The sequence below is a fragment of the Mastigoproctus giganteus genome, chromosome 12 (genome assembly GCF_048544385.1).
Source record: "Mastigoproctus giganteus isolate SK-2022 chromosome 12, ASM4854438v1, whole genome shotgun sequence".
In the NCBI taxonomy this organism is placed as follows: Eukaryota; Metazoa; Arthropoda; class Arachnida; order Uropygi; family Thelyphonidae; genus Mastigoproctus; species Mastigoproctus giganteus.
In genome coordinates, this window is record NC_143586.1 from 123,369,994 (window position 1) to 123,396,926 (window position 26,933).

At 39.5% G+C, this 26,933-nt stretch overlaps 1 protein-coding gene across 1 annotated transcript in view; it reads right to left on the minus strand.

Annotated features, from left to right (window-relative positions):
• LOC150077387 (putative fatty acyl-CoA reductase CG5065) overlaps window positions 1-26,933 on the minus strand; it is a 144,638-nt gene that overhangs the window by 104,006 nt on the left and 13,699 nt on the right. The window contains exons 3-4 of the mRNA XM_090386165.1: window positions 20,161-20,277; window positions 19,592-19,767 (exon numbers count right to left, since the gene is read on the minus strand). Coding sequence (XP_090242291.1) covers window positions 19,592-19,767; window positions 20,161-20,277 — 293 coding nt within the window. The remainder of the gene's footprint in view (window positions 1-19,591; window positions 19,768-20,160; window positions 20,278-26,933) is intronic.

A 26,933-nucleotide genomic window follows, 5' to 3' on the forward strand; every position in this document is an offset into this window, starting at 1 on the left:
AATGCTGCAGGCGCCAATTAAGGATCGTTTGGACATGCAAAATTTTAGAACAAACCGAGTCTTTCTTTTTAAAGTTGGATGAAAAAAACTGTTTCATCCATAGAAAAATGCTCCGCCATGGATGATATCCGATGTATCTAAGATCAGGGCAGGCAGAGGAGGAATATGCACCCCTTAACCATGCATATAAGCGTTCTAGGTCTCTTTAAAAAAGACTCAAAAACCTGGTCGTAACGTCTCCCTTTACGATGATACGATACACTAAGATTATCTTTTTCGCAAATGTAGATCTTACTATTTATTGAAGTGGTATCCATCACAAAATATCACTAAATTAAAAAAAAAAAAAAAAAAGCAATGGAGATGGAATTTCGTTTGTTCAAGATGCAAAAATTGGATGGTTGACTCTGGCGCATTGCATAAAGATTTGACTGCACAAAATAGGCAGACCACTAAAATAACAGCCATGTCTAAAACTCTACTGACCGATTATGGCCTTTCTGCAGTATTAACTATATCTCTCATATTTAATGAGAGCCTTTGTTATTTCGTTAATTTCTTCAAACTTCTCTTTCGTTAACTTCTATCAAATTAGGTCAGAATTCAAGATAAATTGTTCCACATTGATATTTCGGAGAGTCTTAATTTTCCTCTAATAGGGGAACTGTTGAAAGTGAGGTGTGCAACCTTTTGAGGAGACCTCTGGTTTTTTCCTTTACCGTGGCCAACTCTCGTAACATCAATATAAATGCCGAATCGGGCCTCGACTTAGTTCGATAAGAAGTGCGTTCTGCTTTAAAAGCAAAGCAAATTATAAACTACCTACTTTGTAAATTGAAGCACCTTCGGAGTTGAGTTGCCGTTACCCGAAGCCAAGAAAATGGACAGTATTTCTCCACTCATTACTTTAGAATGATTATTTCCTTTCCCTGGTTATGTACAGTCTCCTGTACATAACTAGGGAAACCCACTAATAATTAATGACACTTCATTCCACCATGATAAACGACTAAAATAGTATTGCGCAAAGACAGGAATCAGTACATTCCTGTTTTAAAGTGATTCTATGTTAGCGTGGTATTTTCATTGTCATTAACAGCAATTAACTTAAGAAAACAAGAGTTGTTCAAATGCTATGAACAACTTATTTGGAATGCCATCATAATCAAGTAATCCAGTGTCGATTAAATATTTCGTGCTTTTGTTACACTTATGTTTGTTATGGAAGAAATTTTTAAAGCGTCAGTAGACTAAGGCAGTGGTTTTAAACGGGGTGCCGCAACAACATTCTGGGGGTGCCGTGTAATTTCGGTTTAAGTTACTTTTTTTTTAAATTTATACTGTATCCAGTGTACCGTATCTTTTTAATTTTATGGTGATCTATAATTGATCTTTATTTAGTACCTCTATATAAAGAATAAAATTATATAGGTATATATTAAAAAAGGTCGAAAACCACTGTTAGGTATTTCTTGGCCTAGGGGTGCCGTGAAAAAAATTGGGACACTAAGGGTGCTATGAACCGAGAAAGTTCAGGGACCTCTGGACTAAGGATATTTCGCATCACCTGCCAGAATCTCATCCTAAACAGTAACAAAATACATTCGAGGTAAGCAATCCGCGTGAAAATTCTGGATATTCCGCGGTAGTTTATCATTGATCTAATTTTTTTTTTTAAATGGTAAAAAAAGGTGCAGCCATTATCAACCCACTGCAGGATGGAAGCCTCAATAATTCATGCTGAGGGAAATGGACCATAATCTGCCACGCTGGTACAGTGCGGGTTAACAGATCGACCGTATTCAGCTGTCAGGTGCTTGAACCCCGGTCTACTCAAAGACCGTGTGCTACTGCACTCCCGCTCCTGACCACTCGGCTACTTGTTTCTAAAACCTTAGTTTTAGAAACAAGTAGCAGACATTTTTTTTTATTTTGCTTAGGAAGACAGTGACATTTACTTCGGGGCATGAGAAGGCATCCTTTGGCACAACGACGAGGTTAGTTTTTAAAAAATTAAATTAATAATAACGCAGTGAATTTAAACTTACTTCTCATTAGCAGAAAAATAACTCAATTCTTGAGGTTCTATACTTTAATTAGGGGCACTGCAGCAAATGTCAATTTTATTTTTTAAAACTACCGTCTAGACCAGTTGTTCCCAATCCTTTTTCACTCAAGTCACACTTTAAGTTAAAAGACGAATATTAACAGCACACCGAAATAGTTATTGCCATTGAACTCAATGAAATTTTTCCTAATCTTGCGGCATACTTGAAGGGTCACGGCATACCATGTGCCGAGGCACACAGGTTGGGAACCAGTGGTCTAGAGACTAGACAATGGATGGTTTTTGGTAATCCCCTCAAGGTCCTGTGCTCATTTCTGGCTGCAAAAGATCATGTATAAAAATATATATACATACTTATATTTAAATGATGTTTGAAATAACTGAATCTTACATAAAAAAGGTGGTAAGGCATACATCAAAGGCAGCAAAAAGCATTTTCCTCTACATGACGCTTGAGATATAAACTTAAGTGAGAATAGTGATTAAAAAAATAAATAAAAATGCCATCAGCATGGCAAGACAGAAGAGCGAAAATTGTGAAATTATACATGCCGATCAAACCAACAGAGAGGGAAGAGAATAAAATATTGTAGCAGAAACTCTCGAAGATAATTTAGAAGCTAAATACAAAGATAATATAATCAATTAAATTTTGAATAGCCAATTAAATGAAATTTAACGGCGCCCCCTCTGACGGGCACCAGGTCCAAGTTAATGTGAAATATCACGAGCATGATATTTCACATGTCGGACTGATCTTTCATTAGCATTAGCAGAGGCATTTGATGCAAGAAATGCAAGCTTATGCAGCATCAGCCAAAAAACCCACTTCCACTTCACCCCTCTGTTCTTTCAAAATACCTGTCCAGCTGAGCCTTAAACTTATTCAGGCTATCAACTTCCACGACAAGGGATGGAAGTCTGTTCCACCAACCAACCACCCGCTGCCTAAAGGCAAATTTCCGCACGTCTATCCTACATCTGTCTTTCCTCAATTTGAATTTATGCCCTCTCAGGTGATTATTCTGAGCGAGATTAAGAATCCATCAGCATTGAGCATGCTCAAACCATTCAAGGCTTTATACACCTATCAGATCACCTCGCTGGTGCCTAGTCTCCAGACACTAATTTGCAAAACTTAAGCCTTTCTTCGTAAGAGCACCCCTTTGTTCCATTCACTAATCTTGTTGCCCTTCTCTGTACTCGTTCCGGCAGCTCTACATCCTTCTTGAAATGAGGCCTCCAGACCTGTATACAGTACTCTAGGTGTGGCCTGACCATTGCCTTATACAAGGGAATAATCACCTTATCCCTGCTAGAAAAATTCCTATATATCATTGACAATACACCATGAGCTACTCCTGCAGCCCATCTGCACTACTCAGAGAACTTCATATCTGCCTGCACAACCACCCCCAGTTCCCTTTCATTCTCTACTGTCAGTGTAGTACCACTGAGTTGATACGTTGCTCTGGGGTTGCTGTTTCCCATGTGTAGTACTTTACACTTGTCAATGTTAAACTTCATTTGCCACCTATCAGCCCATCTGCTCAACCTTTCCAGATCCTGTTTCAGCAGCATAGTGTCAGTAGTGTCCTTGACAACCCTGCCTACCTTTGTATCGTCTGCAAACTTCAACATTAAGCTTGATATACCATCATCAATATCATTTATGAATACAGAAAACAATAATGGACCCAACACTGAGCCCTGAGGGACTCCACTAATAACAATAGTCCACGACGAGCAGTGTCCATTGATTACCATTCTGTCTTCTCCCCCTCAGCCACCCCTTTATCCACAGCAGCAATTTGGCTCCAATGTCACACTGCTCCAATTTGTGCAGCAGTCTTCCATGTGCAAGAGTATCAAAAGCCTTTCTAAGATCCAAGTATATAATATCAAAGTTATTCCCTGCATCCAGTTCCTTTGTGACTGCATCATAGTATCCAATCAAATTGGTCAGGCAAGACTTCCCCTTAACAAAACCATGCTGTGTCCGAGCTATAACTGAAGTCTTGTCTAAATGATCCTGCAGTGCTTTTTTAACTAGTGCCTCCATTAATTTTCCTGGAACAGAAGTTAAACTCACAGGTCTATAATTACTTGTGTCAGCCTTTGATCCTCCTTTGTGAATTGGGATCACATTTGCACATCTCCAGTCTGTGGGTACTTCCCCTGAGTCCAAGGAAGCTCTCATAATTATGGCTAAGGGTTTGCTTACTTCCTTTGCTGCCTCCTTTAATATAACTGGATAGATCCATCCACCCCGGGTGCCTTTTCTTTTATCTTCAACAATTTCTCCTCCACTTTACTCTCAGTTATTACAAGATTCTTTAGCTTACTGCTAGAGTTGAATACACCTCTGGCTTTCCCCTCGCTAAATAACTCCTCATGTGTGAATGTCGATGCAAAATGTTCATTTAGTTTGTTAGCTACCTGAGCAGGATCATCAACAGTTGACCCATCGATATCAAGTGGACCAATCTGATTCATCCCCTTCCTTCTAGAGTTTACATAAGTAAAGAACTCTTTGCTGTTTTTTTTTTGCATCCCTTGCCAAAAGATTTCTCGTAGTCTGCCTTCGCCTGCCTAACCTCCTTTGTAACTTGGTTACAGATCAAGTTGTATCTATCATAGGCTTCTGTGTCATGTGTTAATTTGTATGTATCCCATGCATGTTTCTTCTCTGCTATATGCCTCATCAGTTCATCTGACATCCATTTAGGCCTAAACCTTGAACAATATTTCTTAGTTGGTATTTAAAGCCTAGTAGCTTCCAAGATCAGTTCTTTGAATGCTTCCCATTTTGCATTTGCTGTTGGTCCCACTGTATAGAATTTAAATACTGTCTCAGTCCATCGTAGTCGCCTTTACGAATGCAATAACCCTTTCCTTTACCCCTAATGGTAGTTACCTCTTTGAGTAAATCCCACTTCAGCACACTGATCACTGCCACCTAGTGGTTCATTTATCTGCAGATTCTTAATGCATGAAGAATCACTGCTGATAATCAAATCGTCGATTGATTCGCCTTTGCGGCGATTTGTCTAGCGATCGAAATGCAGCGATTCCCTGACCATTATTGGCCTTGTGGTTCTCTGTTGAGATGGGGCATTAATGATCAGTCTATTTTTGTTTTATTTTATTGTAATTGTTCACATCTCTGCTCGTGACATTTCACATAAGTTTGGACCTAGTGCCCGTCAGAGGAGGCGCCGTTAAATTTCATTTAATTGGCTATTCAAAATTTAATTGATTATATTATCTTTGTATTTAGCTTCTAAATTATCTTCGAGAGTTTCTGCTACAGTATTTTATTCTCTTCCCTCCCTGTTGGTTTGATCGTTATGTATTCACAATTTTCCCTCTGTCTTCCCATGCTGCTGGCATTTTAATCACTATTCTCACTTAAGTTTATGTACGTATATATAAATTTTATACATAACTATGTATAAAATGTACCTTTTAATATATGCATAAGTGCCTTAAATTTGCAGACTTATTAAGTGCAATATATGCTTTATAACTAGAAAAGCATCCATCTCATCGGTATCTAATAATTTTTTCCTGCCTATCATATCTTAGAACAAAAAACCAGAGTCAGGTTCACTAGATTTCTGGAATACTCGGCAACGAACGTGCGGATCATGCTGCAAAACATCCGTCTAACGAAAATTCTCACTTGGATAAAATTTCACTCAATTATTTTAAAAATGTCAATCGAAAAGCTTCTGAAAATATATGGACGCAGATGTGTCCATATATTTGCATTAAGTGTTAAATGTGTGTGGCCGATGCTTCGCATCGGCCACACACATTTAACACTTACCTCATAATGAAAGACGATCCTCCACAATGCTGTGTCTGATCACACTAACAGTGAAGCACATAATCATAGAATGCACACGTTACCAAATTTCCCGCCGATCAGCTTTAAAATCGCATGCAAATGAACCATTAAGCCTTGAACTCATTATGGGAGAAAAATAAAACGTCAGTGAACTCTTTTCATACCTCAGTTTAAAAAAACCTTACCTAATATATCAAATATGTCAAATCAGTAACAGCACATGACAAAACTTGATACAAAACTTCGGCGCAATACAGCCGAAGCTACTCTTGTGCCATTAACCCCAAACAACAAATGCCTTAAAACAATACATCTAAAGAAATGTCCATAAAAGCATTTTAGTTTAACCTCCTCGAAGTAAGCATATCCAGAACTATTCGTGAAAATGTTTCATCATGTCATTAATCCCATCGGCAACACGTTTAGTTGAGAATTAGTCTTCGCAGTGATTTTTAATTTTCTTCTGAATATAGGGCAACATAATCAAACTATATTTCAAAGATAGATGTGGTTTGTTGGAAAACAAAGATTCACGAAGATGCTCCCATATGTTACTCCTGATAGAGTGGGCATTACCGTACTTTTGGAGATTAACGAGAATTTATCCAGAAACCCCTTAACCGTAGGAGCTTTCGCTGATATTCATACATGAATAAAACTGATCTTGAATTTACTTTCGCTGCGCATCAGATATACTTGAATCTGAGTGTAACTTATAGTGCAATTCCATGCAAGCACAAAATGAAATCTTGGTTCGCAGTAATGTCGAAAAGGCGGTTCTTTTAAAGTTAAATTTATTATGGCTATTCTTCACATTGTTTCCTTATTGATCCAACTTCTACACTTCAGGTAAATTTTAGCTGTTCAGCACACCCGGTAGCAGACTATATTCAAATGGTTGCCTCTTAGAAAAGGAATTTGAGGTTTTTCCTTGCATTAAGTTAATTTCTCTAGTAGTCCGTTCATTAACTGGAATGTGTCCAGCCGTAATACGTGACCATCCATGCAGATGCCTAATAGCACCAATTGTTTATTTATAGCCATAACTTAGCCCTTTGGCTAATAACTATAAATATTTCAAACTATAAATATTTCAAACTATGCAACTTTTAGATATTGTACTTTTCTAGTTCACTGCTCTTTTCAGAGCTGGTGAAAAAAAAAAAAAAATGTTTAGTACACTAGTTAATACAGGTACGCGCTGATTCTAAATTAAATTTTTATCAAAAAGATTCTTGTATTCTATTTTGCGAACTCCCTCACCGTGCGGTCGTCCCGGAGTATAAACAGAAACTTCATTTTAAATACATACAATTTTCAATAAAGAATACAATAAGTTTAAATCCGACATCCTTGGGGGATCGAGAAATACCAGATTTTAAAGAAGGTATACATAGTGGTTGGGCAGTTTTGGAACATCACATCAAGCACTTGCAATGAACTTATTTACAATAAATAAAAAAAGGTACTGCTAGTTTTAAAAATGTAAATGACAGTTCCGTTTTCTTAATTGTGAACAAAACCAGTCGCAGTGTTTTCATATATTGTAATGGCAATTTTAAATTGCATGTTCACAGTATCACAATTTACTTTCTCATTGGAGGATAAAAAAATATTAAGGAATGATAATAACGAGATTATGCGCAACCTTTTATCAATCTGACGTTTTGGTTTTAATAACGTACCGTTGAGAAATTTCTCGCAAGTAATAAAAGCGATTTTTTGTAGCCATTAATTAGTCATTAGGTGTGTGGCAAGTTATGAGGGAAAAACCTTCGTTGTGTGAAGAAGATCCATGTTTGTGGGCGTCTAAGTCGCTGTTTATGGAGGAGAATAAAGCATACATTTTTCCAGCTGTACTCGGGTCATTTGCAAGGTCATTTGCCCTCAGGATCTGACCTGTATGACCAGCCACATCACCTCAAGTTGCGGGTTTACTGAATAAGCGATAACGCTAAAAAAGATAAGGTGTCTGATAAGTGGTAATGCTGGTTTTTTGAACGATATTACCAGCGCCATACATTGGTTACTTTTGAAACTGTTCAATAACAAGTCTGAACTGGCTCTGTGCCAAGTTTGTGTGCACAAAGGCAATACTAGAAAGTATTGTTTTAAGTTGGCGCAGTAAAATCACGGCATGGATTCAAGATACCGAGCAGAGAGTGGCGATAAAATTGTTTTTAAGCCAGAAAGTGCAACTGAAACAATTGCAATGGTGAGTGCAGCTTATGCACTGCCATGATCCAACATTTCTTGCTGGTATGGGCGGTTCCGTAAAGAGTGGGAAGATGTTTAGGACGCTGCGCAGAGTGGTCGCCCATCCCGGTCTCGTACGGACTAACATCGAAAAAAAGCTCAGCAGCTGTTAAAGATAATCTGCCCCTCCAAATGATAGCAGACCAGCTTCACATCAGCAGGGACACCGTGCGTTCGATTGTAGTCCAAGATTTGAAAGTGTTCTCGCACTTCGTATCGCATGCATTAACGGCGGAACAAGTTGCTGCATGGCAAGATTTGATCGAGATGACAGACAGTGATCTAGGGTTTTTTAATCATAACTGGTGATGAATTCTGGTGCTTTGTAGGACGAGCAAAGATAACTGTGAACTGTATAGCTATGATAATTATAAGATATTCTTAACTACCTTAGAACTGTTAAGTTGCTGTTGCGGTAGCGCTGTGGTTAAGGACACTGGTTGTGTCTTCGGCCGTAGTGTTGTTGCGACAGTGGCTGTTTTGCCAAGTATTTATATTGTCAACTGTAAAATTGTAGTAATTACTAACTTAGAAGTGTTCACTTTTGTTCAGGTTTGCTGTGGCTCCGGGGGTGCCGTGGTTGTGGTGCACTGGTTTGTGTCTGTCGCCGCGGCTCCGTCGTGGCTGCCGCAGGTGCATGGAATTGATTGTTACGCCGTGCCCTCTTCTGGCAGGATGGGCCCCTACTAGGGCCAATATTTGGTATAGATCATTGGACAACCTAAACATTGAACATGCTAAACTCACTAGAAACACCCACCACTTTACTGCTCCCCTTAACTAAATCTAAATTCATCCACACGCTATGTTTTAATCTCCTGACGAAACTTAACTTATTTTGAATTATTACCATATTGTATGTAAAACACACTAGAAACATTCACTCCATTAATTGATCCCCACTCAACTAAACCAACTCTATCCACACTTGATGATTTACTCTTTTATTGCTATATTTATCTCTATTTTAATATTATTGTATAACATATAGAGGTTCAAGAACCTCCTTTTGTGAAAACCAGACTCCCTGGAGCGCCTCCACGTGGCTAGGGACGGGAGTCAGGACGCAAGATATATCTGTTCTTGCCTCCTGGCTGCACTGCAAAGTCTCCAGGTGCCGGCATACAACACTCAACAAAACAAACACTCAAACAAAAACCTCCCCATACACACACTCGCCGGCTTAAAAAAAAAACCTACAAGAATCATTGCGGCAATAGGGGAAACCCTGGAGGCTGCAGTAAACAAAAATACTTTGATGCTTTGCTTACGAACCCGAAACAAGATAATGAGCTGCATTGGTTGAAGAAGATTAGCCGAGGCTAAAGAAAATCCGGTTCTAAAAGTCTCGAACCAAACTGATGTTGGCTTCTGTTTTTTTTTTTTTTTTTTTTTTTTTTTTTTGATTAACAAGTTGTGCACAAAGAATTTGTACCGGAAGGGCAGACAGGTCAACTCTGAATTTTACAGAGGAGTGATGGACAGACTTGAAACGAATTCAGCATGTTAGGATAAGCGGCCCAGTCAGGCGAGTGGTTCTGACTTCACGACAACGCACCTTCAACACAATGCTACCACAGTCAAGTAGTTTCTCCACGGAAAGTATACAGTGCTTCAGCATCCTCCGTGTTCATCGGATTTGTCACCTGCTGATTTTATTTATTAGTTTTCTGTTTATACTCTGGTGCAATCACACGGTCAGGGTTCACAAGATACAGAGAATGAGAAATAGCACCATATTTAGCAGTTACAGGCACAAACCCTGGTCACTCAAAGCAGGTGTACTAGCGATGCATAACAGACGGATAAGACAGTGTGCATCCCTCGTAACGGTAAAGAGAATAGCTTCATTCCAACTCCTATTTCAAGATGTGCGATCCATGAGGAATAAACTTAATGAAGTTGAGCTCTTGCTGTCCAGTTCAATGGACGTGGTTTGCTTCGTAGAAACCTGGCTTGGCACTAACGAGGAAACAATTTCTACTACTTGGCGTTGGTTTGCACGTCCAAAGAAAACCGCAAGGGAGGAGGATTTGCAATTTTTCAATGATCAGGTATTTTCTATCCTCCACTCAGTATCAATCCAATCTCCTTCGAGGCAGTTTTAGTTACACTAAAAACAATAACAGCCAGACCAATTCCCTCGACAATTGTGGCTGTGTATATCCCACCAGTGCCAGACGCACAAGTAGTTGAACTCCTCAACTGGTTGCTTAATCATTTCCATTTATCACTGAAACGTCGTGTGGGGATTTCAATCTCCAGTATACTCTGGGTAAGCCTCAGGAGAAGACCAAGTCAGGGTCTAGGTAGGATACATTAGGTCTTAAAAACTGGTTAGCATACCACTCACGAGGGACAAAAACACACTGGATGATTAGCCACAATTTGCAAATTGTGGCTAATCAAAACTCTAAGCAGTATAGACTGATCATAACCCCATCATTCGTCGTGCAAATAAAAACCCCCATCACTTCTGGTAGAAGTGAAAGACGCAACCAAAACAATTACAGCGCCAAAGTATCCTAACCACGGGGCGTCCTTGAGGATTGTGATCCGAACTCGGGATTGACCTCCTGCCAGATGGATCTGTCTCTATGCTACAACGAGGAAACTAACCATCACAGAGCATTCGAAGGCCTGGTGGAATCTTAAAGTCTGAGATGAAACAGAACATGCACAAGTAGAAAAAAATCCTGTTCACCTTCAGACAGAGCTTCATTCTTCCGAGCTAGAGAGCTTTTTATTGGGAACAAGAGGAAAGCGATAAAACTTCACCTAGAGTCTGCTATAAATAAAGGGAAGCCCTTCCACAGAAAAGAGCCCGCAATTGACTCACTCAATCATAGCAGTTGAGTCGACCATATAACTAGGTTCTCCGCTCAGCCAGAATTCACTACATCAATGGAATTCCCACTCGAATCCGCCTTCATACTGAAGGAATTTATTTAGCCTCACCAAATATCTGCCGATCGACGCAATAAATAGCTTAGCACCTTCGGCCGCATCCAGTGCCGACGGAATTCCTCAGTTTATGCTGAAATGCCCGAGCATATTTATTGTTGATCCTATCCTGTCGCTATTCAACAAGCTCCTTCAATTTTTTGAAGTCTATCTAGTAAGATCGCTGCCGAAAACACGCTCTGCTTCTCAGCCCAATTACTTCTTCTGCTTCAAGCCTATTAATGCTCTTAGAAATCTCTTCCGAGAACGTTAACCACCCAAATAATGCCACCACAGCTCCCCTGTGCTACCTGGTCAAGACCCACCACTACCAAGATCTTAAAGGCATTTAAGCACCGTTGAAGTCTGGACGTCGATATACGCGTCATTGACAGGAGAGGTGCTGTGGTCTGTTCAGACAACTGGAGAACAGGACTTATTATTCGCGATGGCAATCTACGCTACATCCGAACTATTAGAGTTGGGGTCCTGTCTGATATTTTGTTCTCAGCTATTCTTATGCCTTTTGTGACGGGCATAACTGACATAATCACCTCTTCTAATAACAAAAAAAAAAAAAAAAAAAAAAAAACTGTTCACTGTTATCAACTCTGGAGACGAAGCTTACTATATAAGACACTGCTTACCTTAAACCTACAGAAAATACAGAACCTCGAGGGCTTCCTATTTGGTTTCGATGTTCACATCAATCCTGATGAAGTAAAAATAGGTGACATCTCGCTCAAACGGAACCCAACCATGGTGCAACACACTTTAAGAGGATCCGCGATTTCTGCTGCCCAGCAACATACCGATTTAGACGGTATTTTTGACCAAAAGATAACCCTTTCTACCATACAGACCACCTGCAAATAAAGTTCTGCCGGCTCCGGTTAATGCTGAAGCAACAACTTTCGCATGTCCATGACCAAGCTATTGGGTGCAGATATATTAAGACCTGTGTATATCCGGTCATTCTCTATAGCGCCGAAGTTTGAACTGCTACGATGCATCTTAGAGGGATTTTTGGGGGAATTTTGGCCATTGAAGTGGGCCATAATAGAAATTTCGGCTTTCCCCCTTCACCATGGACCATCCAGATAGTGGCAGCTCTTAAAGTCTTTCTGCCATCATTCACGAGAGAGAGAAGTCACCTTTGATGTCATAATGATGGTTGCCATTATTGCCAAACCTCATTTCTCAGCTAACTGCGGATGGAGGATCCGCAATTCCTAGGGCCAACCCAGTCCTTCAGGCCACCCCAAACCGGTTAAAGTTACCTAATCGGTTCCTAGCCATGCGAATGCTGCAGTGCATGTACTCCTTGGATGGCGAACTCTACCTACAAGTTCACAGTCGATGAAAAATATAGGCAGAACTTACTCCATCGACTTCCTTCTCAGACGCACGTCACAAGGTATTCGAGCCTGCTCCCAAGGACATCTCCATCACTGCCATGGATCAGTCATTCCAGTGTTCCAACTTTTCTGCGCCTGCTCAGACTGTCCTGCATTATGAACGGACTTCTCCCAAAAAAAATTGCTTCCCAACACTGTTGCAGGGCAGCTCGTGACTGATTTTTGATGGGGATGCTGCTCATAACGTAACTTCAACTTAGCAAGTTCAAGCTCAATTAAGCTGTAATCACATAATTACGCTATTAAATGTTCGGTATTGACTTAACACTGATAATTTACTTAACGGTAATTCGGGCGAATTCTGCGAATAACATTGTGGCGACACCTTTCACGGTCAACGACCAAATCAGCACTGCCCGCGCCGCAGTTTCTTTGACTCGTTTTGTCACCTCAAAAAAAAAATGCGTATTGGCAACCCACCAACCAGGTATTGGTCGGTGGGTTGCCAATACTCAACCACTGGGAGTCAATGTGGAACTGTTTAGCTCACAGTTCCGCCTACTGTTAAACTTTAAAACGATTTCGTGTTTTATTAGTTTATTATTGAAATGATTATTGGAAATAGTTTTCCCATGAACCAAAGGCTTTAGGCCACATGGGCAACCCCTTGTCCCCGGGCCGTATATTTCAGCGAAATTTGTCTGATTCATGGTGGGAGAAAACATGGTATATTCTACTAACTCACATTAATCTGACGTCATGACTTACGCAAAACACACCATGTTTTCTCCCACCAAGGTCTCTTTCTTACTTTGACTAGCGGCGTGTGAACGTGTTAGTTCGGTGCCTGCGGTATAGCAGACAGTTTGTTTGACAGTTCTGAATATCGCTTATAAATTTGGGACAATGTCAGGGGTTATGTCAAAAGCAAGAAAAGTAGATGCAGAGAATCGTCAATTTCAAGACAACTGGACGGAGGATTATTATTTTACTTCTGAATAAAAGATTTCCTGTATGTTTGTTGTGCAAGGAATTCGTATCTGTCAACAAAGAATACAACTTGAAGAGACTACTTCGAGACATGTGGATCACCAAAAAAAAATTGATGGACAACTACGAAAATATGAAATACAGAAGTTGAAGAACTTGGATACCCAGCAGCAAATGTTCAACAAGCAAAGAACGCAGCACCACAGCATTGTCAAAGCCAGCTTTGTGGTAAGCGAAAAAAAATCGCTAAGCATTAAGTCATTTGGTGAAGGAGAATTTATCAAAGAATGTCTGCTGGATGTTGCAAGTATAATGTCCTGAAAACAAAAAAAAACAGACTTCGAGAATATTGGTTTGTCAAGACGTCCGACGGATAGAAATTATGGCTTATGATATCAAAAAAAGTTTAAAAGAGAAGATAGCTAGATTGAAAGCATTTTCAATTGCTTTGGATGACAGCACCGATGCCTCTGATACAGCAGAACTAGCAATTTCTTAGAGGAGTTTATGCGGATTTCAACATCAGAATTATTAGCGCTTCGGCCGTTAAAAAGGAACTATCGGTGACAATATTTGAAACAGGTCAGTCTTCAAAATATTTGGGCTTAAATAGAGTTCACTATCTGGCATATGCACTGATGGAGCCCCTGCAATGGTTGGTGCATGGAAGGGATTTATTGGAATAGTCCATGAGCAATAGAACAAATGAGCAATCCATCAGGAAAATTTAAAATTTTCACTGCATTATCCACCCACAAATCTGTGTGCAAAATCGATTAAATTCACAAATGTTATGGAAGTTGTAGTAGCCAGTATTAACTATACTAAGTCACGTGCACTTAATCACCGCCAATTTAAGGAGTATTTGGCAGATCTATTTTCGGATTATGAAGGTGGCTTATTGTGAAGTGAGGTGGTTGAGTAAAGGTAAAATGATTTTATGATCTGAGACAAGACATTGCAGATTTTATGGACATAAAAGGAAACAATTAACCAAGTAAAAGATGAATGGGTGTGTGATTTAGCATTTCTTGCAGATGTCACCGGATACCTAAAGGAACTGAATCTCAAATTGCAAAAACAAGGACAATTGGTTCATGAATATGTCAAAGCTTTTTGTAATAAACTAAAATTGTTAGAAAGTCAGATAAGAGCTAAAAATTGTTATTTTCCTACTCTAGCAACTCATAACAAATATCCCTTATAATTGTTATGGAGAAGAACTGAAGGCTAATAGAGCAATTTAATACAAGGTTTGCCGACTTCCAAAACAGACTCCACATTCGCTATATTTGCTCGTCCGATGGATGCTGATGTAAATAATGTGCCAGAAAACTTAGATGGAACTTATTGAGCTTCAGGCGGATTTAGTGCTAAATCACGATTTAACAATTTTTATAAATTGACGGATTTTTATAAAATTTTATTTGTTGGAAGAAAAATATACAAATTTACGCCCTTTTCAAGAAAAAAAAGTCTTTTCGGCAGCACATGTGTGAACAGTTTTTTTCGAGGATGAAATACAATAAATCAAATTCGGACAAAAACCTCAAATTCTATGCGATTAACCTTAAGTAATATTAACAGTCTCGTAGTTCAAGTACAAGGCCAATTTTCACATTAAATTATGTCGTTTATATAATATAATGAACGACATAATTTAATGTGAAGATTATGATAAATTTAAGAAATTTATGTAGAGCTTTATACCAAAGCATTATATTATAAATAAATGAAATATGAAGTAGCAACTTGTTTTAATTCATTTAAAATTTGGTCCGGCCCTTGACTTGGAGACAAATGATAATTTGGCCTCCTAACTAGGAAAGGTTGCCCATGCCTGCTTTAGGCTATGGTTGGGCCTGGATGGCCCAGGCTCTTTTTAATACTAGTATTAAATAAAGCAATTTTTTTTTTTTTTTTTTTTTTTTGTTATTGGTATAGAGGACAAGTATGCGGGACCTGTTAATAAAAACAATATTCATTGTGTTGCATTGTTCTTCAAAAAGTTTCACATAACTCCGTTGACTATATTTAGATTTAAAAAACTGGGGGTGCTGCAGTTTCAGTGCCTACCAACGCCCCAGCTCTGTTGTATATATATTTTCAGAATTAATTCGTATTTGTCAAATTCGTAGATTTGTCAAAATTTTGCGCTTTAATCGTACATAGCGGCATAGTGTTTGGGTTAGGGGCGCCTCCGGTGGTTTCCCACAGCTGCGCCGTATATTCTGTGCGGTAAAACAGTACTCCAGGAAAGCAAGAAGGTGCGATAGTGCGTCTTTATGAAGTGTAGTATTGGGTTGTGTTGTCATCTGGCTTTTCGCCGCGAGGGCCCTGATGAGACTCCAGGTTACCCACCACTAACCTCTGGGAGGTAGCCAGCCAGTCCGAAAATCACTGCTGGTCTCTGACACGGCCGCTTGAGCTTCCCGACACAAAGAGAAAGTAGGAAAATGAAGATATAGTTTAGGGGAGAAAAGAGGGCGATAGAATGAGCCTCGAGGGCGACAGCGAAGGTATCCTCAGGTGAGATGTCGCCATCGCGCGAAAGAGGAAGGAGAACAAAGGTGACAGTGCAAGGGAGCAGCACTGCGTAGGTCGCCATTTGGCAGGTACGCTAAAGGTTATTTTCTACAGTCCAGGTTATTTTGAGTCAAGTCCAAAATGATGTTTAGATCAAGTGATCGTCCAATTGTTAGAAGTTTGTCCTAGACAGGTTTTCCAGCTTCTCGAACAGGTCTTGGGGCAAAGCGGGTGAAGGCAATATAGTCTAATTTCGAGTACTTGGTGATCAAGGTTTTTTGAAAGATAGTGTATCTTTGAGAAGAGTGAATCTTATATCCTTGTAGATTTCACAATCGTACAAAAGATTGTCCCAGTTTTCAAGGGAGCCGCAAGGGCACAGGTGGTCATTAACGATACTCAGCGCTTCTAATTTTCCTTTTATTGATCAGTGGCCTGTAAGTAAAAATGACACGTACAGGCCAGGGAAGAAGCACTAAGGTGACTGGGTAGTTTCTGGAAATTTCAGGGATGAATTTAATGATTTTCTTTAGTAGAATTAGTCCATCTTGACTGCCAAATCTGCATTAAGTGTTGTCAGCTGCATTTTATTGCCTTGGTATTATTGACAGGATCAGTTGTGAATCCAAGGCACATGGTGGATCTCCCCCCTTGGAATGACTGCAGCAGCCACGTCTGACAACCTCCAAGTCCATCGGAAGTGCACCAGCCAGCACCTGCAGAGCATAGGTGCTGACGGTGCAACAGGCCTTGTAATGGTAAGAAGGACGGTACGTTGCATTGTATCTAGTTTCTGCCTGTTTTCTAGTTTTACAAAGCCGTAATAGCTTTGTGAAACCAGACCCTGGATCCATAGCTGATAATGTGCACAAAGACAGCTTCGTAGTAAAGAGAGGGCATGCTTTTTCAGGCCCTAATCTCGTCGAAGTTTTATTTACTAGTGCAGCGTAGTTGCGAAATTTCTTTGTAAGATAGGTCAGGTGCGGAGTAAAAGAGAAATTTCTATCCAATATAATGTCGAGATATTTAAGTTCCGAGGGCAGTCCTAGTCCTGTTATGTATCTTTATTTGTGGTGGTCTTGTGGGATGGAGCGTCCCTTTCAGCAGTAGGGAATTTGTTTTGCAGATGAGATCTGTAGTAGTTATGATCAGCCCATTCCTGCAGGGTGACAAGAGCCCCGTTTGCTCTTTTTTAGTTGTCTGGAGTCCGCTGCCAGGGTAAGGACCAGATCATCTGCATATGCCTGAGAAGAAACACCTTTTAGGTTCATGGTTAGAAAGCCGTCTAGTACTATATTCCATAGGACAGGCCCTTGGACTGAACCCTGGGGGCATCCTCTGTGGACTTGTTGGGAAACCTAGCTGTATGGTGCTTTAACTGTTATGCTTTTTTTGTGAGAGTTCTTGATGCAACAGTACAGGTTCTGTGGCAGGTTGGCTGTACGCAGTTGAATAATTAATAATAATTCTGTTTATTCTCATCCTTGTTGATTATGTTGCGTTACCTTTCATTTAAACTCCCTGCTTTTAGCAGGGAAGGGTTGCGTACGGCGGTGTGCCTTGTAAAATAAATTTTTGCTTATACTCCGGGACGACCACACGATCAGAGGAATTCACAAGATAGAATACAAGAAACAGCACCGTATTTCGCAGTCACTGGCTTGAATCCCGGTCACTCAAGGCACGTGTACTTATGCACCCTCGCGATGGCCATTCTGCTACGGCTGCCTTCTGTTCCTCAAAGTGAACTCCTACTTGGAGGGGCACCATTTTAACAGCGTTTCACAGATCCAAACCAGCGTGACGAAGGAGTTAGGTAGGTTTCCATAATACCATCCAGAAGCTGTACGACGACTGTGCAAAGAGGTATCGAATTAAGAGGGAAGTATTTTGAAGATTAAAAAGATTAAATGGTTGATAAATTTTCTTTGAGGTTTCGATTTTTTATGAATGTAGTCTTGAAAACTTTTCAGACACCTTGTATGTAATCTTTGCATGGATTATTAAAAGATAAATGCGATCGTGGTACCGAGTGCCAGATTTCTTTACTATTTCCGGATTGTAAAATATTAATTTTAGTTTCTTGTATTAAGAAACAGTTCTAATGTACACAGGTACTCAGCTTTGTTTAGTAGTTAGACTTCATTTTAGCACTTCGATGAATTTGTGCTTTGAAATTATTCTCATCATACATTAGTCTTATTACTACATTTCATTTACTCTGGTACCACTTTTCGTGGTCTTTGTCTGTTGAAACTTTTTGCACTTCTCTTCGCTCACTCTGGACCATCGCCTTGAATAGGGTTCTGCGAACCCTATTCAAGGCGATGGTCCAGAAAATTAGCCTTCATTCATGTTGCAAACAACTTATTTTGAGACTAGTAGAAAGCATACTAAATCCTCTTATAATCCTTTAATTTAAAAAAAACACTAAAGTTTGTTTGCCACGCTCAAAACCATTAATCAATGTTATCCAAGCCCCCACTTCTTTGACACTATTTTAAAATTAATCTTGCAACAACTGATTAGTCGGGTCGGCGAAAACGCCAGCAGAATTCAGCACTTATGTCGGAATTTTTGAACAGATGTACCGAAAATAGCCTCTATTTATGCATGTAGTTGTGGCGGTTGCTAATCGGCGACACTTGTTCTTCCAGGCGCGAAATTAGTCGTTTGATTCAGCGATGACGCACGGTTATAAAAATAAGGTTAATAATAACGCCATGATAAATTAACTTTCAACGTTTACTTCTTTCATTACCAGAAATGAATTCTGGATTTTCTATACGTCAATATGCTGCCCTGCGGCATTTGTTCATATGCCTTTATGAAAACTCGAGCATAGGGAAAAAAGTAAGTACTAATCCACTTCAAGGTGGGGAATAAACTGTTTTAAAATCAGTAGAAAACATGTAATGTCAGTTGTATTATTAAATGCCTCTTAACCCATATGTAGAGTCTTGTACATAAAAATAAATGCCATTTTCCAGAATAGTCTCCTGAATTAAACAAAGTAAAAGGTGTGTACCATAGTTGGAAGTATACTATTGTCGAGAATTCAAGATGTCAAGCTTAAAAAAAAGACTGGGATAAGATACTTGACACTTTTCTGAATTGGTTGGAACGTATTGAATACATTGAGGTTGATAATCAAACCTTCCACTTCTTTGCCCTACTGCCCTCTATTCCGAATTATCTGAATGGAGTCTCCTCGACGCTAAAAGATACTTGTTTGACTAAGTTTAGGCGCGTCCCAAGAGGAGAAATAGAACAAGTAGTACCTTAAATAAGTGCATAAAAAGTATTTCAAGTGTCCATTAAAAAAACCACCATATAAAAGTATACAGTATATTTGGGATGTACTGTACATAATGTTCATTTCGTTGGCGACAAAATGACGTATTGAGGAAATACGTTTAGGAAGGCGTTGTCATCATCATACTTCTGATATTCAATAAAAAGTAGAGCACCTCTCAAAGCATTAAAAGTTAGTTTGAAGACTTCGCTTCCAATAATAAATTACATTATAAATCTATATCAATAATTAAAGCATACGCAGTATTACATAATTTGTTTTTCAACGATTTCTACACTTACTTGAGGGGCTCATCAAACCGGACTGTGGCAGCAGAGTGGAATACGACTGAAACTTCCCTGGTGAGGGTTTCCTTGTCACCGGAACTGAGTCCTAATTCAGGTAGGACTATGTCCCCACATATAGGAATAACTTTGTTGACGGCTGATGGATGTTCTTGTCGTAATCTTTGATACAGCTATAATAGGGTGAGGGAGAAGAGACTTAAATAAAGTTTGAAAAATAATTTCATTAAATTAAACTTAATTCAAGTTGTATATTGAGTACACTCAAATGCTCCCTCCCTCTGTCTCAGAATCATAGCATAAACTGTAGAAATACAGTAATATTATCAGGTGCAGTGTACGTAGTCTTATCTGCGGGTCACAAGGTTACCTAGAAGAAAACGAGGAAACGGAAGCTGTCCTAATTAGTCTAGAAAGAAATTGCCATCAGCACATTACTGACACAATAATGCATACTCTTCACTCCAAGAAGTATTTACAAGACAGAACACAGCAAGTACTGAGTTTACTGCTGTTACTTTTATTGTAATTTTAATAATATATTCATGATTAAACGTGATACTTACCATTTGATTAAGTTGTTCTTGTAACCGTTGACGGGGTTCTTTTCCTTTATTTGGTCTTAACAAAACATACACACGTTTCACTTTGGTACAGGACCTCAATAGTTTCTCCAAGAGAACCTATAAACAGATTTGAGAATTTATTAGCCGATTTTAATCAATGCAACTTCACAAGAGCTTGGACAGTATCATAACCAGGATTTGGGGGGGGGGGGGGAAGGTTAAGCTTGCTCTGAGGGGAAGAAAAAAAAGCTGTTCTTTAGTGAGACAAACCATTCACGTTCAAATACCACTCGTACCTTGGGAGCATGTATTAGTAAGTGGTATTAGCAGGTCCAAAAGTTAGTATTATCTTGCTATCTGTTTGAATAAAAAAAAAATAAAGATTCCAAACTACAGTATTTATACTATATTTCTTTTTCAAACAGAAAGTTTAATGGGTTTCCAACCCTATATTTCTTATTCGATTAGTATTCGTTTTCTAGCAATCCTTTTATTTAAAAAAATTCCCGAGCAACATACAATATTCTTATTGAGGCCACTCGGAACTTGCAAAATTAACACCACAGATATCAGAACACAGGGAATACGAGTAACAAAAAAAAAAAAAAAAAACTATTCCAATGTTCGACAGCATGTTTAGCTTAAAAGAACGCATTTGATGCAATTGAGAGACATCATGGCGATATCCAATTTCCTTACATTTCGAGGGTACAGCTCTAAAATCGTGTTCACAGGCCGGCCGCTAATTAGTACACCGGACCGAACCTGTTGGTAACTCTTTAGGAGGCGTCCAGATTAGCTAGTGTATAATCTTGCTACCTCTACTCTGCCAGATAGTGACTGAAGGGAGCCGAGTAGTGTGTATGCGGGGACAGTTTCGAGGCCACGTTATGTCAAAGACGTGGGTATATTCATACCATGTGTAAGCCATATCCAAAAATTTCATACGGCATGGGCCCCCCACTTTTTCTTACTATTTAATACACCATGAATTGTCGAACTAATAGAGTAAGCCTATCTGCAAAAAGATCTAAACCTCCCAAACACACATGATCTCAGTTCTAATCTCACCGATCTCAATTTCTGTCAAACCCCACGTACTTTTTCTGACAGAATCTCAGTTATCGGTTGATTCAATTACTGCTCATTTCAGTTGCCCAAATTATTCGTTGTACGATTCCTTTCGCCTCAAAGGTAGTACTTGTGCTTATGGATGTTCTGATGTTTCCTGTCAGAGACTTGGTAATTTGAAATCTCCTCTTTTCCATCTTCTCTGGCTTAAAATCTCTGCCTCATTCTCTCAAATTCATCTGTTCTCTACCATTCTCCCAACTCCACTAATCACTTGGAGCTCTGACTTCCTCTTTGCAACTTGACTACCTCCAGTCCAACTTTCCTAACAATGATGTAATTTTCACAACTCCAGCTGATTTCCGTTTTCTAGTCACACCGACCCAGCTGGTCGAGATGCTCAGGCTTTTGCAATTATTAATGAATTGTTCATAGCACAAATTGTTCATTTACCTACCAAAATATCGGACAATCCCAACAATACAGCCAACACTCTATCTTTCTCTCACAAACAACCCTTCTAAGTACACAGTCGAAGTGAGTAGTCCTTTAGGCACCTCAGATCACAACTCCGAGATTGTCTCTTTTTCAATGGAGCCTTTATCTCATGGCTATTCTGAACCTAGTGTTGTTTGGCATTACAAGAATGCAAATGGGATGACCTGCGAGATTTCTATTCTTTTCCTTGGCCGGATTACTGTTTCAAAACTTCTGACGTCAACGTTTGCTCAGATCGTGTCAGTGAAATTATGCTAGTAGGAATGGAATCCTTGATTCCACACTCCACTTTAAAATCTCGTCCTTTATCTAAACCTTGGTTTTCTCATAAATATGCTAGGGCTGTTCAAGAGAAGAATGTTGCATATCGTAATTGGCTTTTTTCCAATTCTTCCGTTTCATTTTCTGCCTGCAAAGCTCACAACAATTGTAAAGCAGTTATTAATCAGTCCAAACTAGATTTTGAACAGGATAAGGGTAGAAAACTTACTTCTTGCCCTAATGGTAGCCGAGCATTCAGGTCTCTTGACAAAGCCCAACTTTTGCCATCTTTGTTCCCACTGTGAAAACCAGACGGTTCTGTTGTCACTTCAGCCAAGGGTAAAGCTGACCTGCTAGCAACCCATTTTCTTTCCAATTCGTGTATTAATGATCTTGGTAAAACACCTCCCACCATTCCCAACACGCTCCATTTAATGCCTCCTGTAGTCTTCCGTCGAAAGGATGGCAGAAGGATTTTGACGAATCTCGATGCTAAGAAAGCTCGAGGTCCTGATAGTATTTCTCCACTTGTTCTCAAAACCTGTGCTCCTGAACTTACTCCACTTCTTTGCTGCTTTTTTTTCACTTTCTTATTGGTGTTTTTCATTCTGCTTGGAAATTTGTCCATATCCAGCCAGTTCCTAAAAAGGATGACAAATCGCTCCCATCCAATTATCGTCCCATTGCAATTACTTCTACTCTTTCTAAAGTAATGGAGAAATCAATTAACCGCCAACTCTAACTACCTAGAAACCTTCCGTCTGATCAACGATCGCCGGTATGTATTCCGTCAGTGTGGATCCACTGGTGATATTCTGGCTTATGTTACCGATTTATGGAGCAAGTCAATGGAAAAGGTCTGAAACACAAGGAGTTGCTCTTGGCATCTCAAAGGCTTTCGATCGTGTTTGGTATAAAGGTCTTCTAAAAAACTTCCATCTTATGGTTTTCTAACTTTTTTTTTGTAATTGGTTATCCAGTTTTCTCTGGCCGTTCACTGAAGGTGATGATAGGTGGCTCTATCTTCTAACTTCTCCACTAATGCGGGTGTCTCTCCCAAGGTTCAGTTCTTTCCAACTCTTTTCTATTAATGACCTTCCATTGACGGGAAATCCTATCCATAAATTTGCCGATGACAGCACGTTGCATTCCACTTTCCAGTTCGAGAAACCTTGCCCTGCTCAATCAGCATCAACTTTTCAGATATCCGCTACCAATTCCTTAAATTCCGATATCCAGGCAATTCTCCAGTGAGGCAAAGACAACTTACTTGATTTCAATCCTAAAACCAAGCCTTGTCTTATATCTCGCAAAAAGGATCTTCTGCTCCTACATACTTATCTTTGGTGACACTCCGATTTTTAGGCAAGATGATCTTTTTTGGGGATTACCTTGACTTCTAATCTCTTGACACAAGCCCATTACAAATATTGCTTCCTCTGAATCTTAAAAAAAGATTTCGCTCTCGGCATTATTTTTCTTCCAAACAACTGTTCGCTCTGTACAAATCGCAAGTCCATCCTACCATAGAATATTGTTCTCACATCTGGGGCGGTGCCCCCAAATCTTCTCTCAGGCTTCTAGATTCCATTCAGAAGAGGACAGTTGGGTTAATTAATGATTTCTCTAACAGAGTCTCTCCACTCGCTGTCTCAGACACTGCTGCATGCCTCTTCTACAGATACTTCCATGGGCACTGGTCTTCTGAATTAGCTTTATAATTCCCGCTCTTTCAAAAAAGTCCGAACACGTGCCCCACCAGCCAACATCCATTTACTGTCCAACTTACAGAACCAAGTTTTCATCTTCCTCGTTTATTCATTCAACTGCCGCTTTCTGGACCAATCTTTCTTCATCCGTATTTCTTGAAAATTACTGTCTACAGAAGTTAAAGTCTAACGTCAACAAATCTTCTTTCGTCTTCTCAACTTCCCACCCAAGCACCGTACTAAAGGTTCTAATACCTCTCGTGTTTGGGGGGTTTCATAAAAAAAAAAAGTCTTAGGTATAAAGAAACATCCACGAGTAACATTAACTTTCTTGCCAAACCACGATGCATTGATGTTTTCAACGGACTAAAACCATTTTAAAGGACATGCCTTTCTCACTAAAATTCTTCGGAATGAGCACGTTAACTTATCTTTTTGAAAGATATTTCCGTTAAACGTACGGAAGTCTTCAGTTAGTTTCCATTTAGAAAGTTAACTTCTATGCGTTGACAGAGTTTAAGACAGAATTTACTTATGCCTTGCTTAAAGTTGTAATGTATTAATGCTATCTTCCAAGTTTCTAAATTGAAATTAACTTGTATCAGTGTAAATACACCACAGTTTACTCGTAAGTTTAACTACATACGTAGTGTAACGGCATCGTTTAGATTTTTATTTTAAGTAGTGCAATATCTGGTATCTCGTTGTGAAGGTAGCCACAATGAGATAAAATCTAAACGATGCCGTTACATTAAGTATGTAATTAAACTTATGGTATATTTACACCGAGTGATCACTGAATTATGACCACTCCTGTGAAAACTGAATGCGACCCGTTACCACGTAAGGTACGAGAATGCAGAGTTCGTCAACCTGCGTAGCATAGATAAGGTGCCAGTGGTTCAGCGGATAGTAAATTCCGAGCGTGCTGGGTAAGAGGAAGGATTTATCGGACTTGGATAAATGACAGATTGTGGGTGCTCGAAAAGCTGGTGCCTCGATTTCCCAAACGGCTGATCTGGTGAGGTGTTCGAGAGCCGCAGTAGTTAAAGTGTACCAGGACTGGCGTCAAAATGGTCAAACCAAGACCCGAAGGCAAAATGCAAAGGTCAGCGAAAGGTTGATGTTAGAGGTGAGCGCCGGGTCCGACAACTTGTACAGGCGCAGCACTGTTGAAGAGTTGACTACCCAATACAACATGGGCCAACACGGAACTATCTGGCATGACCATGTGTCTCACTCTCGCACGTATGGACTATACCAGTAGACGACCCCTACAGTACCAAGGTTCATCGGGTAAAAGACTCGGCTGGTGCAGAGAGCATGCAAGTTGGACGTTAGAAGACTGTAAAGTGTGCTGGTCGGATGAGTCACGTTATTTACTCCACACCGTGGATGGTGGTGTACAGATTTGACGTCAACAACACGAGGCTCTTGATCCATCCTACATGGTATCAAAAGTGCAGGCCGGTGGAGGCGGTTGTATGGTGTAGGGCATGTTTCACTAGTAGGAACGTGGATCTCTGGTGCATGTGTACCAACGTATCAGTGGTCTCCGCTATCGTCAACTGCTTGCTGACTGTGTACAACCCGCTATGTTTACACTTTTTCCCGAATGGCAATGGTGTCTTTCAAGATGACAATGCGCCAGGACATCGGGCACTTGTTGCGCAGGAATGGTTTGAGGAACAGTTCTGGCTTCCGGCATATCGATCAGTCTCCGAACTCCCCCGATATCAATTCCATAGAGCACTTGTGGGACACTAGGGAAAGGCATATCAGGCGTATGGATACATCAATAACCTCCATACCTGCATTGCTGACTGCAATGCACACAGCTTGGTTAGCCATACCTCCCGAACGCTTCCGACATTTTGTTGAAGCACTGCCACGTACTAATACTTCGTAATACTACGAAGTATTAGATAGGTGGTCATAATTCAGTGATCACTCAGTGTATATTATTAGTGTACCATTTTTTGCTATATCATGGCAGCCATATAGTCCTGATCATCTTCACGATGAGAAATTTTATAGTATTGATTGTAAATCGGCCTCTTATTTTTCTTTACAGATAAATTCCTGATCATCTCCGAATTGTTTTCAATTAGATTGTGTAACGTCAGTCGCGCCGTACTAATAGTGTATTTTAATCATCGGATGGGGAGCTTTCCGATAGCATTTCTTGTATGGTATAATTGCCGAGATGATTGAGTATTACATTATATATGTATATTGAATTATGTTTAACGCCTCTTCAACACAGGCAACAAAAGGCAATTTATTAAAATGGTCCTAAGTAGTTTTTTAGGAGTATTTCATTTCTTGAAATGAAAATACAGTTTCTCTACTGTTACTGAGTAATGGCCATGTGCATACAATAATCTAATATTAATAATTACTTCATTTCTTGTACAAAGTTACTAAACGATGGAAATTCATTATCTTTTATTTTTTATTTTTAATTGGAGGATAAGAGTAAAAACCCTTTGCTCCTTTCCCATCTACGCGTCAGTATGTTAGAATGAACGTTAACAAGAAACATTCCGTAGAATGCTTCTTGTGGCCATAACTGCGATATGTGTACTTCAAGGGTCGGAAATCTTGAGTTTAGTAGCTGGGTTTAATCTAGTGTGGGAGATTCAGAGGCTAAACACTTTGAAATGGCGGGAGCATGGGGTCTGTACGGAAACTAGTTGCAGTTTTCAAAAATGGGTGCACTCAGGATAAGTTGACATATGGGTATATTGAGGATTCAGTTTAATTTCAAACTGGAATTCTGAACGCTTTGTCTGCGTTTTATTGCAGACTGAAAAAAAAAAAAAAAAAAAAAAAAAAAACGTTGATAGGATGCATTCGATCCACACACATGTTGTTAAATATAATTATAACACTTCAATACAGTTAGTTCTGCAATCGTTAATTTTGGCATTTTCATTTGAAGTCCTTACATCCATGTTAATTCTCATTGCAGAAAGATGCATTTTGCAGGATACTTTTCTCATAAAATATATAATACAGCATGGTCTGATGATGGGTATCGGAAAGATGCCTGAAACGTCACCTTAAAAATTGTATAGTGATTAGCTTAATAAAGCCATTAATTTCATGTGGTATATGAGTGGTATTAATTTAGTAATAATCTTTATGGCATTTTCGCTCTTGCACTACGATACACTCCAATGATATTTTCGAGGCTGAAACTGGGATTCCTTTTGGAACTTGCATAAGAAA